This window comes from Passer montanus, unplaced genomic scaffold (genome assembly GCF_014805655.1).
Source record: "Passer montanus isolate IOZ18808 unplaced genomic scaffold, ASM1480565v1 scaffold11, whole genome shotgun sequence".
Taxonomy (NCBI): domain Eukaryota; kingdom Metazoa; phylum Chordata; class Aves; order Passeriformes; family Passeridae; genus Passer; species Passer montanus.
In genome coordinates, this window is record NW_024357613.1 from 1,238,428 (window position 1) to 1,252,656 (window position 14,229).

At 43.4% G+C, this 14,229-nt stretch overlaps 1 protein-coding gene across 3 annotated transcripts; it reads left to right on the top strand.

Moving 5' to 3' along the window:
- Positions 1-1,637: 1,637 nt before the first annotated feature.
- Positions 1,638-13,816, top strand: TRAF3IP2 (TRAF3 interacting protein 2). Of its 3 annotated transcripts, XM_039726644.1 has the most exons (6): positions 1,638-2,610; positions 2,996-3,084; positions 4,783-4,851; positions 7,138-7,254; positions 8,511-8,585; positions 13,212-13,816. In XM_039726644.1, the coding sequence occupies exons 1-6, from the start codon at positions 2,499-2,501 to the stop codon at positions 13,356-13,358; spliced, it is 609 nt and encodes a 202-aa protein (XP_039582578.1). In that variant the 5' UTR covers positions 1,638-2,498; the 3' UTR covers positions 13,359-13,816. The 3 variants fall into 3 exon arrangements, with proteins under 3 accessions (XP_039582578.1, XP_039582593.1, XP_039582585.1); XM_039726659.1 differs by lacking the exon at positions 1,638-2,610 and having other exon boundaries at positions 3,026-3,084; positions 4,783-4,846; XM_039726651.1 differs by lacking the exons at positions 1,638-2,610; positions 2,996-3,084 and having other exon boundaries at positions 4,783-4,855.
- The last annotated feature ends 413 nt before the right edge of the window (positions 13,817-14,229 follow it).

The window sequence follows — 14,229 nt, forward strand, 5'->3', positions numbered from 1 at the left end:
GTAACAGAAAAGTGACAGCAAGATCAGGGAGTACCTGCAGCAGAGAGAATTGCACTGAAGAGTTTGTACAAAAATGTAAGAATATTGGGTGATAGTGGGTATCCTTTGCAGTAGTAAAATTTAAAACCAAACTCCTGATTTTTGGCAGGATATTTGTTAGATAAGGTGGAGTTTTGGGAAAATCTGTAAATTAGCCACTGGTAGCGTTTTTGTATCCAATGAGGCATGTGTTACTTTTGTTAGTATTTTCTTCTGCTAAAAGAGATCCAGAATACTTGGGGTCTGTCCTGCGGCTGCGTGGCTGCTGCTTGCAGGCTGACTCCAGGAACAGCAGTTATATGTTGGTAATATTTGCCTATGGAGTATTTTGTAACAGAAAACATCTGCACTGAAATGAATAAACCAAATCTTAATGTGACAACAGAAAACATGCTGCGACCAGCCTGTCATCATTCATTTAAGGAAGGCTAAGAAAAAAAAGAGAGTGGTCTTGATTGACTAAGCATCACGGCTCTGTGGGGAAAAGCTCTCAGAGAAACCTAAAACTCATCCAACAAATTCAACCCAGCAGATTGCAGGCACACCTCGCATAAAAATCTCTATAGATTCACCTTCCCATTGACTTAAAATCTGAAGCCAAAGTGTAGTAGGACAAGAACTGCTAAGTTTCCTAAAATCATCCCTCTCTGTCTGTTTACTACAATGGAGAAGACATTAGGCAAGATTCTGGCAGGTCTGGAAAGCCAGTCCCTAACATGAGAAACCCTTGTTTGGGTCTGCCATTGCTGGTCAAGAAATTAACTTTGTTCCCATTGGCAAAACATTGGGTTTGTCCAATCCTGAAGGCCCTCCAGAGCTGGAGCTGGAGTTGGAATGCCCTTGTAGACCCATTTTCCCAGTTTCCAGCTTTCTCTGAGCCTCCTGCGCTGCACAGGACATCGTGAGAGCATCTGAGGTGCCATGAAGTGTTCTTTACCTTTGGATAATGGGAAGAGGTTATTCAAGGGCCACCCTGCTCCCATGCATGCATAACAACATCCACGACATGCCATTATTTCTCACTCAGAAACAGCCTTTGCTTCTGCTAACTGCAAAATGAACAGCTTTCAGCTATGATGTGACTTACTTCCTGTGATTGATGTTTCTCCGGTAAACTGCTTGTTGTGGTGGCCTGTCACCAAGGTATCCGTTCCAAAGACACTGTAATAACCAAGCAGATGTGCTGAGCCAAGCATTTCTGCAAGAACTTTTCATAGCTGATACGCAGATAAAGTTGTTAGTGTGTTATTAACAGGAGAAGAAATTCTGAATTTTGCCTAAAAATAAGTATTTTCTAAATCCTCCATTGCTTTTCTTTGTAGAAACCAGCTATACAACCAGCTACCTAATGGTCAGCTGCCCCCCAAGGCATGTGGCCTGGATGAAGCTTGTGGTTGTCCTTCTGACAATTTTCCATCTCCAGCTGCTGTCCCAAGACCTCTCAGTAACCCTGCAGCCAGGGGAACTCTGAGAACCAGCAATCTGCCGGAGGAGTTGCGTAAGTGGTTAGCAAATTTGTTCTGTGCAAGATTTTACAGCATGGCCTAACAGCTTTAGGTGGGAGAGCTCCAGAGTGCTGAAGGGGGGAGGAGAAGGCAGGGGGAAATGACTTTAAGACAACAACAAAAGAAAATACCAAGTGTCATCACATCTCTTGGGTGTGAGCATCTGTGTTTGGTGGGATGGAATTACCCCCTTGAATCCTGAAAACATAATGGTCATTAATTGCTTGTTATTTTGTTTACAAGAAGTAAATACTGCTTAGATTGTTTTCATGACTCGTTGCTAAACAGGATGTCCCTTTGAGGCAGGAGGGGCTGGAGCTTACAGTAAAAGACTAAAAACAAACAAAGCCTGAGGAATAAAGTGTTTCTGCCTGTCCCAAACCAGACAAATACGTTGAACCTTGACCTCAGTTTCTCCCTGAACTGGTGAGTTTGGAGAGGACTCTGGGACATGCTCAGGGCAGCACAGGCTCTGCCTGAGATGTTTCTATTGCCACCAACGCCACAGATGCATTCACCCTCCAACTCTTAGGGGAAAGTTGGGTTTCAGAAAAATAGCTTCTTTCTGAATGCCAATCTGACTAGTAGGTGAGATGTACCATTGATAAGAACCCACCACAGCTCTCCTGAGGCTTTGATTTTTCATTTATTCTTTATTCTGCTTATCACCTTTCAGATCAGAAAGTCACACCTCTCTGGCCTGTAGGAGTGAGTTATGATACCAGATGTCACTCTGGGATAGACCCTACTTTATCAGTTAGTGTGTCCTAGATGGAGGAATTACTGGGTAAAACAGGGTCATCTGTGGTACGTGCACAGCTGGATTAGATCAGCCAGCTGCTTTACCCTGATGCAAAGCCATGAAAACCCCTCCCACAAGGGCAAGGACATTGCTGTCACCAGCCTTGCATCCTGCCTGCACAGGGTGTTAATGCTGCTCCAAGGAGTGGCAGTATGACATGCATAAGGGCCCCTCCAGCTCTGTCATATCAGTGGGTCTGGGGAAAGCTGTGCTGGCTGCAGCCAGTGCAGGTAACTCAAGCTGTGGGTGAGAGCCCAGGCTCAGGTATGCCCAAGCACTGGGAAAAAGCAGCTCTGGCCACAGGGCAGGGGGAGCAGCAGAGAGATTTAACCTCTGCAGCTTTCCAGTAAGGCAGGAGGAGCTCAAATCTAGAGCAGGGCTTTGTGACAGGGGGTTGGTTTCAACGCTGAGCCACTGTACTATCCCACATCCATTTTGTAAACAATCCAAAGAGACCTAAGTGGGCAGAACCTGCAGCATGGTGGAGAAGGAGGGCTGTGGCAGTCTCACCCTCTGAATGGTGTATTTAAAGGAGGGCTGTGGCAGTCTCACCCTCTGAATGGTGTATTTAAAGGAGGGCTGTGACCATCTCACCCTCTGAATGGTGTATTTAAATGTGTTACATATTCATCCAGACTCTCTCTCCCAGGCAAGGTCTTTATAACCTACTCGGTGGATACGGCAGTGGAGGTTATGAAATTTGTGAACTTCCTGTCTGTAAATGGATTTCAAACTGCTGTAAGTATTCCTCCTAAAAAAAAAGACTTTCAACTAGGGAAGAGGTTTAAAAAAAAAAAGCAGAGGCCATACACTGTCCATTTAAATGTTTTTCTGGTTATCATCACATTTTGAAGGCTAAAGAAGATACAGATAGGATGAACAAGCCTTGGTTTTGCAAGCTGTAAAATTTAAATGATCTGCCTTTTTGTTTATTCTTCTTTTAACTGAATTTTGTGCTTTGAAATATGCTTTAATAATGATCCTGGAAAATTTCACTTAGCAACACCAGATGGGCAATAGTATGAGGTTTTGTGAGATATTCCATTAATATCCTTATATTTGATCTGTAATGTCAGTATTACAAAAGGTCAGTTTTATGTTCTTCCCATCCTACCTTTTATTTTCTCCAATGCTATTACATAATTGATTCTTCAGATGTAACTTTCTGCTAAAAAAGTAGATTCTAAAATTCACACAGCTTAATGAAACAGCCCATCTCATGGTTTCATTTGCTTTGTTATCGCTTTAAAAGTGATTTTGCTTTGTTATATTTTCAAAAGGAATTCTAAAAATCATTGGACTGAAAAGGTCTGTGTCATACTCTCTAATCCCATAAGCCATTCAGATTTTTACTGAATTTCTCATGAGTTTGCTTCATCTTAGAGGCCCACAGAGGCTCTAGGATTCAGTGTTCATCAAAATCTTGATTCATATTTTCTTATTTCAGGAGCATGTGCTATCTGACCCCTCAACCTTCACTCTTTGGCTCCAATTCAGGAAAGCATTTAAGCAAGTGGCTATCATTAAACTGAATGAGACTCAGTGGGGAGCTTTGCACATGCTTATTTATTTTCATGAATCAAAGATTTTTTTTACAGAGACTGCAATTATACTTCTCTCCTGCAGTTCTGTACTATGACCAATTCATAAGAAAGCTTTTGGGCACCATAGCTTTACAGAGTAGAAGGCTCATTAATAGCACCTTTACTGGACAGGCAACTCTTGGAGCCTGTTGCAGAATAATAAATACAGAAAAATGCCCCCAAAATGCCCAGAAAGCAGGGCTCTCTGCATTCAGAAAAGGAAAAAGAAAGACTTGAGAGCAGATCATGATCTTCTCCAAAAACTTGGAGAAGTTAGTACTTACTCCACTGATCACAGTCACTGATTGCTGGTTTCTGGGTCTGCTGGGCGTGCAGAGGAGCAAGCAGTGTTGGTGATATTCAGTCCTATGAAGTCCTCCCTAAACTGCTGTCACTGAAGTCTGGGTGACTGCACACAGTTGTCAGTGACCTGGCTGACTTTCCACATCACACCCTGAATATTTAGTTCAATGTGAAGCTAAAGCTTCACACTCAGTGTACCCTTGCAGTCAGAAAGTAGCAGGCATTTGCAGCTATATAGATGGAGAGGGTGGGCAGCACCTTGTTCTGTCCAGTAAAAAATGCCTGGGAGTTGGGGACTGGCAGGGCAGCCAGTCAAAGGGCCAGCTGAGTGGGAGCTCAAGGAGGTGCCTGCAGCAGCCCTCCTGCCTGCTGCCTGTCCAGCTTGACTCCAGGCTGCATGGAAAGGGGAGAAGTGCATGTACACGTTTTTTCCCTAAGGGAATTGGAAATTCTTATCATAACCAAAGAAAGGAGCAGGTGCTCTATCAGTGCCATAAAATGGGGAGGAAAGGTGAAGGGATGCTCACTACAGACTTTCATTCTCTTGCAGATTGATATCTTTGAGGACACGGTACGAGGTATTGACATCATTAAGTGGATGGAGCGCTACCTAGGTGATGTATGTAAGGGCAATTTAACCTTGTTTATAGCAGAGGTGACCCGAGGAAAATGGTTGAATTATTCTAATACACAGCAGGGACAGAATGAAAATGCAAGACCCTACTGTTGTCTTCCCTGCCACTGTAGAAATGGCAGAGGTGTTGCAGAGAGAGGCAAATCTCACTGACATCTGTATCTGATGGTCCCAAAGCTCTTTCTTTAAGAAATGAAAGGCTAATCCCAGTGTTCTTGTGAAATTCTAATGCTGCCTGTTACATCCAGTCTGAAGCTGCCATTGGAAAAGTTATTCATCCATCCCCTTTTTAAATTGTGGGGTTTAGCTGTGCTTGGTTACAACAATATCTGTATTTCATCCCAGGCTGCATAGTCATGGCTAATGTTCATCCTTCTCACCTGTAGCTTTCACACTGATATCTAAAACACTGAAGGGTTCTTCTGGATAAACCATCCTACATTAAACTGGAAAATGGTATTCTTTTGGTTGATATATAGATTTGCTCTCATCACTTTGTATCTATCTAAGCAGTAAAATGGAGATTTATCTTGCTTACAGTGGTGTCCCTTGCAGCAACAACTTCCTCTGAAGTTCCCCTGAGCAGTGAGTGCACATCTCCTTTAGGATCAAGCCAAGTGGTTGGACTGTACCAGCCCAGCTGGGTACAAACTGGCTATTCTGTCACTGGACAGGAGCCATTGTGGGCTGCCTTTCTTGGATTCTTGCCTTGCTGAGTGGCCACCTGGCCAGATCTGACTCACTCTGGCCAGATCTCCATGGTTCAGGAACAAGATGACAGAAGTGGTAGACTGTCCTCCACCTGAGCAAGGAAGCCCAACCATCTGAGCCAGCCCTACACAGGTTTCCAGCAGGTGTCCATGCAGGCAAGATACTGCTGCATGCAGAGCCAGCCTGGGACCTCTGCCATGGAAATGCAGTCATGCCTACTGGGGCTTGCATCAGGACAAATTAGGTTTGGGCTCACTGTGTGTAATGTAGGTAATGAAACCAGAAGACAGGGTGACTTTGCTTTTGCCAAAAACATCATTATCACTTAAAACACAAGCTGGCAGATCTCCTCTGGGACTTGTGCACAGTCAGTAGGAGAAACTGGTATGTGCAGAGAACAATCTCCTGCCTCCACCTGAGGATCTCTCTCTGACCACCCACCCCAGAAAAGTTTGGTTTCCCTCACTGACTGTAGAGGCAGTTTCTAACTTCAAAACCTTTACATGTGTGTGGAGGAAGGGACTGCTTGGACACAAACAGAGAAAAGTGTGCAACTGGGCATGTCTCTTGCAAACCCTCAACATCTGTAAGTTCTTACACACATGTCAAGCACAAGTAAAAGTAATTCAGGAGTATGTTGACTCAGTGAAAGGGATAATGACTCCTTTGACCTTACGGTGGGGCAGATTCTCTTGATATAGCACAGAAGGAAAGAGTTAATTACATGCCTGGCAGACTGCAAGATTTGGAAGCCTTACACAGGCTTCATGTGCTGGGGATGAAAGGCAGGCAGGCCCCAGGTAAACACAAGTAGGAAACTTTCGTCTGCTGCATTTCAACTGGCCTGCCATTAAAGAGGAGGGATGTTTCCCAGATACAAAGGATGGTCCCTCTCTGGAAACCTGAGCTCTGTGTGGGGCTGGGATTAAACAGGTCAGAGGCAGGATCTGGGCTGTCCTAGCAAGGTGGAGGAGCATTGCCTTCAGCCCGTCGTGACAGAGCTGCCAGGTACCCCTAAACCTGCCCAGGCCATTCACAACAGCCCCCGTCTCTGCACAGCCACCTCTCTGCACACTTTGCCACTAAGATCAGCAAGAAAAGATAACATTTCTGCCACTGAGAGCCCTAGAAGTAGCTTCCACAGACCGCTGTCTTTATTAGCTTTTTGTATAAAAAGCCATAGATGACTAAAGAGATACACGTCTGCTTAAGCTGTTGGAAAACATTTGGGTCTGAATTTGAAGACAAAAGTTTTCAATGTATGTACATAGACACTCTACGCTGATAAAAAGTAGCTTTTTATGACAGGGATTCCAAGTGTCAACTGGTAGCTGCTAATACATCTCTTGACATTTCGATTTTCTATATTGAGATGTCGAGAAATAACGAGGAGAACGAGTGTATGAGTTCTCCTGTATTTCCTGCCAGAATGAATGAGATCCTCTTGTGTTTGCCAGGAACACAAAGATCACTTAAAACACAAACTGGCAGATTTCCAATCTGCCTCTACCAAACACGCTGCGTTTCTCAATTTCATGAAAGTGCTTTTCTCCCTAACAGAAGACGGTGATGATAATCATAGCAATCAGTCCAAAATACAAACAGGATGTGGAAGGGGCTGAATCCCAGCTGGACAGGGATGAACACGGCTTACATACTAAATACATCCACAGGATGGTAAGCGAGGACATGCATTTTCTGTTTTACAAAGACTGTCTCTTCTTCTCAAAAGACAAATCTGTCTCCAAATGGCAGGTTCTTTGCTCTGTTTCCCCTAATCCCCATAGTTAAACACCCCTCTTTGGAATTCATTAATCCTTCCTCTCATCAGCTCCGTATAAGGACATGCATTTGCTGTTTTACAAAGACTGTCTCCTCAAAAGACAAATCTGTCTCCAAATGGCAGGTTCTTTGCTTTGTTTTCCCTAATCCCCATAGTTAAACACCCCTCTTTGGAATTCATTAATCCTTCCTCTCATCAGCTCCGTATGCTCATTAACATCTGCTAAGAGGTTCAAGGAAGAAAAATCCTATTAAACATGCTCATCTTATTTCTTCATATTCTTTATTGTTCAGTGTTTTTCCCCTCCTTTACCTTCTTGAGCCCTTGTACAGCCCTGAGCACAATCTTATCTAGCAGTGCCTGACCTTCCTCCCTCTAAACCAGCCCCTGTTGCTTCAGCCATCCTGGAGCTGAGGCCTTTTCTTAGGCAGCAGTAGAGTTGACTGAAGGATGGAATTGCAAAGCAAAGGCCAGAGATGCAATGTGGGGCTCCTGGGGAGTGCACAGAGGTGCCAGAGGACCAGACACCCATCCCCACAGCCTGTCACAGGATGCACATTTAGCCCAGAAGAGCCCATGGAGCCATGAAGCTGATCCTTTTTCCCTTGGTTTGCAGTTAGCTGCCTTTCTCAGCCTGTAACCCATCTGATCCCCCAGTTGGAATCTGCAGTCAGGTTTCTCAGAAGCTGTCACCAGCAGATGAGCTCTCAGCAGTACTTTGCTGTCTGTACCAGCCCTGGGGTGCCTGTGTCCAGGGCCATGGGGAACAGGCTGGGCCCTGGCTCAGACACAGACCTTGTCTCTGGCTGAAATCTTTGTAGGCCAAGCAGGGGGGTTAGTCAAGTCAGGCTTCACCACTTTGAGATGGATTTCATGGGATTGCACCTGCAGCTAAACCCACAATTATTTCAGACCATGAAACAAAATGTTCAAGAAATGTTGACAGATCTTTCCTGTATCCTTTCTATAGCAAGGAAGAATTAGATTAAGTGGCCAAACCAAACACCGAGTCCACCAGCAATACATCAACTCATTTAACAGAAGAGCAGTTTAAGTAAGCAAGGAATGTTTTTATACATAGGGTTTAGATGCATGCAGAGAAAAATTGTCATGTCATTACAGTAAAACTGGCTTTTTTGTTCTATTCTAGATGCAGATTGAGTTTATACAACAAGGAAGTATGAACTTCAGATTCATCCCTGTGCTTTTCCCAAATGCCAAAAAGGTAACATACATGCATGCTTATATACTTTCCACATGATTAAGTGCATATTATTTTGATCACAGTGCAGCAGATGGAATCTTAAAACCAAAACACTCAATTTCTTGGTTCTTAATAGCCTGCAAATAATATTCAAAGCTTATAGGTTTATGTATTCCAAAGTTCATGCATTTATGTACATGCAAATAAAAAACATTTCATCCACAATATAAATCAGTGTATAAATATATTTCTGATGATGAATATACAACTAAAACTCAAATTGCTTTGAGCACTGAAAGAATTTAAATGGAGATGGGCAATCTATCCAGGAAGCATGCTTTTTATATTAACCCTTTTATAATTTTGTCCAAATGCAATGCTGATGAGTGAGATGGCAAGATTTATGACTGATGTGAAGAGAGGGTCTGGAAGAGGGTGTGTTGAGAATATAAAAATAAAGAGTATAATAAATACTAAAGTACTAGGCTGTTTCTTGAACTTTGACGGGCCCAATCAAAGGTAAACCAAGATTTTTTAGGACTTGTAAGTTCATCTGCCCTCCTTACTTGTTTTGAATATTCATTTGAGAATAAGTAATGCATCAGATTCCCATCTCTTCTACCTTACTGAGAAAATCTATTGGATTTTTACAAAGACTAAAATATTAAAAGGCTTCAATTACAGCTTTCTCAATCTCATGCATTGTATTCATGTTTGCATTGCATAACTGAATGCTTTGTGCATGCTTGTCTAGCTATCATGTTGCCCCTAGGTACAGCTGCATTTTAGAAAAGTACGTAAAATTCTTTATATTTCTTTGGGTGCCCAAATTTTGGAACATGAGTCAAAATTTAAACAATGTTATCAATGGTTACAAGGCTGTGCAGTCCCACTGCGCTTGTGGATTTTAGTGCAGTGAAATTCTTTATTTAAGCACTGATTTAAGATCAGAAATTTGAAAATATGTCCCTGGGTTTGTAAAATATGTGAGGCCCTGTGGGTTGAACAGTACCTCTGGTATTTCATGTCATTCAGATCACTTCCTGAATTATCTCAATCTGCTACTTACCTGAAGTACCTGGAAGACAGCAGTGGTGGGAATTGGACAGGCCAAAGGCAGAGAAGCAGCATTTATTCAGTCAGTCTTTGATGGGGGAAAAGGGTTCCTAACCCTGGGGCTACTTGAGTGCCCACCATGTGAACAGACCACAGAGTCTAGAGCCACATGGCACCTTAGGGGTTGCAGAGAAAAGTGTCCCAGGAGGCACTATAGCTGTCTTGGGGCTCTGAGACAGAACAGTAAGTTATGTTAATTTGGGCTCAACTTTATTTATCAGAAGACTATTTAGTGTATAGCAGCAGTTCTCTTAGACAGTGGTCTGTAAGGAATTTTCAAGGCTGGTTTATCCAGCTGCCTCTATCAAGGCATCAGGCTCCAGGAATCCTTCCTGCCCATCAGTAGTCCACATAACCCTTCAGTTTTTCAAGAGGTGCCTTTTTCATTAAATTATGCAGATCAGCATTTTCTACTGCTGTTAAGCTTTAGTCTCTTTCTCAACATAATCCTTTGGTACATCACCTACCTTCATCTAGCTGCTTAATGGTAATGTAACTGAGGGACATCATGGGTGGAAGGAGAGCACCAGAGCCTGAACAAGTTGCAGTAATGAAGTCTGGAGGCAGTCAGAGGAAGTGAGGTACCTGAAAAACTGCTGAGTATGTGTACAACTGGATTATATTGGTGGGCAAATTACTTCAGTTTTGTCTTTTTTATACTGTCCTTTATACCTTCAAGTATTAGCATAGCTGGCAGTGGAAAAAAGCAGAAAAGGAAGATTTGGAGGTTTCATCTGGGGATGGGGCTATTAGATGAGTTAATCTCATACACAGCACATCATAAAGCACTGCTGGTATGTGAAAATTAGTCGACCTCCAACAGGAAGAGATCTGTGTGATCCAAGGAGCTGTTCATTAGGAAGCTGAATAATGAGCCGAGGAATGCACAACACGCGGTTAAGGTGGAACTGGCATTTCCAGCATCCAGTGGTACACTGCTAAAGGAAACATGGATCTTGCTGGTTCAAGGTTGGCATCACAACAATCCACAGAAATGTGTCCTCCTCATCTGGCCACCTGATGACCAAAGCGTTAAGCCAAGATTGTCCCATACTAGAGGCTTCCTCTGGAAGCAGCCAAGGGGTGAGAAGAACAGGGCTGGTGCCAGGGAAGGCAGGAGATGTCAAACCATGCTCTGCTGTCACAGCTCTGAACAGTCCTGTCCTCTGCACCAATACACTCTGCCCTCTTCCTCCCAGTCTGAACTGTGGAGTTATCAAATACTCTCCCTATGGCATAGAGAGAATTTCCTCTCAGCTCACAGATACACAGCCAAATTTTCAAAATGTAAAAGACAGTAACCATTTTCCCATTACTCCCACCTGCAGTGACAGATGCAGTTGTGTGGTAAGGAAAAGCCCCTTTCTCACTCTGGATAAAAACAGCAGCTATAGTTACTCTTTACCCCTACACACCTCCCTCAAGTCCAAACTATTACCAGAGCTGATTCATGTCCAAGAGCTTTTTGCACTGACTTTATTATGGAGGGTATTAAACAAAACCGCACAAGCAGTTTTGGAAACAAGGCACAGAGCTTGTCTCTGGCTGAATAGTGCCTCTCTCATTATATCCCCACGTGCTGATTTCTGACCTACTACACATTTCTCACACTAATTTCCATCTTAACTAATGAGTTACCCATGTGGACCTTTATCAAATGCATTTTTGCAGTCTAGACTGACTATATCTACTGTATTTCCTTTGTCCAAAAAATGTAGTTTCTTATCAAAGGTAGAAAAAGGGCTCATTTGGTAAAACCCCTGCCATATTTAATTGCACTTCCTTCTATAGCTCTTTACAAGATTTAGTAAAGAAACAAATCCCATGTAACAATGGTGTACATGTGCATGCAAACATAGTTATCTTTCTCCCAGGAACATTTGAATCTCTTGGCCAATTCTAAAGAGCTTTGTTAAAGGAGTTAAATTCACAAAGATTAAAATCCATTCCTATGCCAAAATAAAAAGACTAGCAGGTGGAGGCAAGAAGACTTATTTTTGCTCCTACCAAAGGGAATGCTGTGGGATCTTACCCCTGTGCAGTGAGATGTCCATGGGGAAGAACAACCTCCACTTCAGGGAGACTACTGACCAAAGCCTATCCTTTCTCAGCCACTGGAGAGAGAGGAGGGTCAGGCTTGATAGATAACCTCTGCCAGTCACAAAGCTGCTTGTTCAGAAGCCTAGGTGAGTTCACACTAATGGCTCTGTAGGTGCCTGTGCGACTTGCCTCCTTCTTCCTATACATAAATCCTGTAGCTCTAACAGAGTGGTTGCATCGATTAACACAAACTGCTCCCTGAGCAGGGAAAATGATGCAGCCTTATTCCCACAGCTGTACAAGCCAAGGAAAAGACAGCAATTTGAGAAGCATGATCATGGGAATGAAAGGTTTGGACTGCAGCTAGGCTGTTTGCTGGCAGCAGGACATGTTCAGCCCATGCCAGGGCATCCCCTGGCGAGGTGCCAGAGATGTGCATGCCAGCAGCTTTTGCTCTGTCCTCTTGGAGCTAGCTCCACTAGCTTGACAGGAGCTGTGCTGCTCCTAACAGAGGCTATCTTGGGAAAACACTGCTAAATAAGAGGTGCAGGGACCAAGTGCTGGATGTCCTGGCTCCTCATGTTGCTTACCTGCCATCTCATTTTGGCTAGGTTCTGTTATCTCCAATTCCAAAACAAATCTCTGTCTCATGGTGACCATGAACTGGTTTTGGTCAAGGATCTGTCCCCCTGTTAATTAGTGATATTATAATAGCCCTTCACCCCTACATAGCCAGGCTATCCCTATGGAAACTTCCCGAGGCTGTGGGAACACAGGAACATGAGGTCTGAGCAGGCTCATCTCCATCAGCCACTGTCACTCTCCAGTGCCATGCTGGTCCCAGCTCCATTATGTTAATGGACAGTAGCCAACCCCTGTGAAGGACTGCACCTTTTCCAGGATGCAGGGATTGGAGGAGGTTTGACCCTGCTAATCTGGAGATGCATTAGTCTCTCCTCCAGCTCAGCATTGGCCTCAGCCTTCTGCTCAGTTGGTCAGAGCACACCATGCTTGGTGAAGAAAGGGGAGGGGGCTACCAGCATGTGAAATGTTCCTGTGGGGTCCCAGTCTTTCCCTATTGATCCTCATCCCAATGTTGAACATGCTGTATGGATCCTTTAGCAGATACTAAGGTGGCAGCTTTTCCCTGCTAAGGGCACTACAGTCTCCTCTCCTCTCCTCTCCTCTCCTCTCCCTGTTTATTTTCACAAGCTTTTCGATGCCTGTCATTGACATCAGACTTCCTTTGAAACATGGTGAAATTAGCCAACATGATGGCAGAAGAGAGACAGGCAAGCTGTGAGATCACACAAAGTTCATTTATTTAGGAACCCAAATACAATTCTGAAGCCAAATTAACATTTCTTGTTGTTACAGGAAGTGCCTAGAACAGACAGAATTAAATCTTCCTTGGCAGGGTGTGATGGAATCTGAAAGATTCTGGTAGAGATTCTGAAGGATTTAGCTTTTATTTTCCTTGTTTTTTTTCAGGAACACGTGCCCACCTGGCTGCAGAACACTCACATTTATAACTGGCCCAAGAATAAGAAGAACATCCTTTTGCGGCTGCTGCGCGAGGAGGAATACGTTGCTCCTCCGATAGGACCTTTACCAACACTCCAGGTTGTGCCGCTGTGAACATTTTAACTTAAAGCACATGACAAGTGGTTGTTAAAGGGTTGTTCCTGGCAGGGAGCCAGCACTCTTCCAGATGGCTCTTTTTGATGACAGAAGACACTCTTTCTGCTAAAGGAATTGGTTGTCTTGGGTTACTCAGGCTCAGCTTGTTCTCTACCACGTTAAACATCTATTTCCAAAGCTGATGGGGCAGAACTCTCTTCTCTAGATTTTTTAATAAGCTACAAATGGAAAGAATGCCCACTTTTATTTTAACATCTGGTTTTAACATATTCCTTTTATTAGTCATTATAGCAAACAAATACCAGAAATAATGTTGCAATAAGTGTAAAATAAAAATTACATGCTCCTTTTTGCTCAGGGTTTCTTTAAAGATATTCCTGCTTTGTATAGCATTATTGAACCATCAATTTGTATATACACTATTAAATATATTTGCCTTGTGTAAGGCAATCTTATATACCATGTCCACTTCTATTATTGCTGGGGACAATGGAGAAATGGGCTGGGTAAGGCAGATTTTCCTTAGACTGTCTGGCATAAAGAGACTTGTCTTCAATTAGAGGACTTCAAAATTTGGAATCTCTAGAGTTCCCTTTCCTTACAGCTTGGTCCCTCACACCTCCAGCATGTTGCAGCAACAGTCCCCACCAGGAGGGCTGAAAGCATGACTACGTGTGTGCTGTCAGTGCCATGAAACAGTGCAGTATTTTTATGGCAGGCCTGTAGCCTCACCATTGCTCTTCAGCCCTTATTTAAAACAGAGCACGTCAAAGGACAATTGGGACATTTGGGAAGGCAGGATTGTTGAAAGAACATTGACTCCTACAACTTGCAGTATGCAGTATGGGACAATAAAATAATCAAAGAT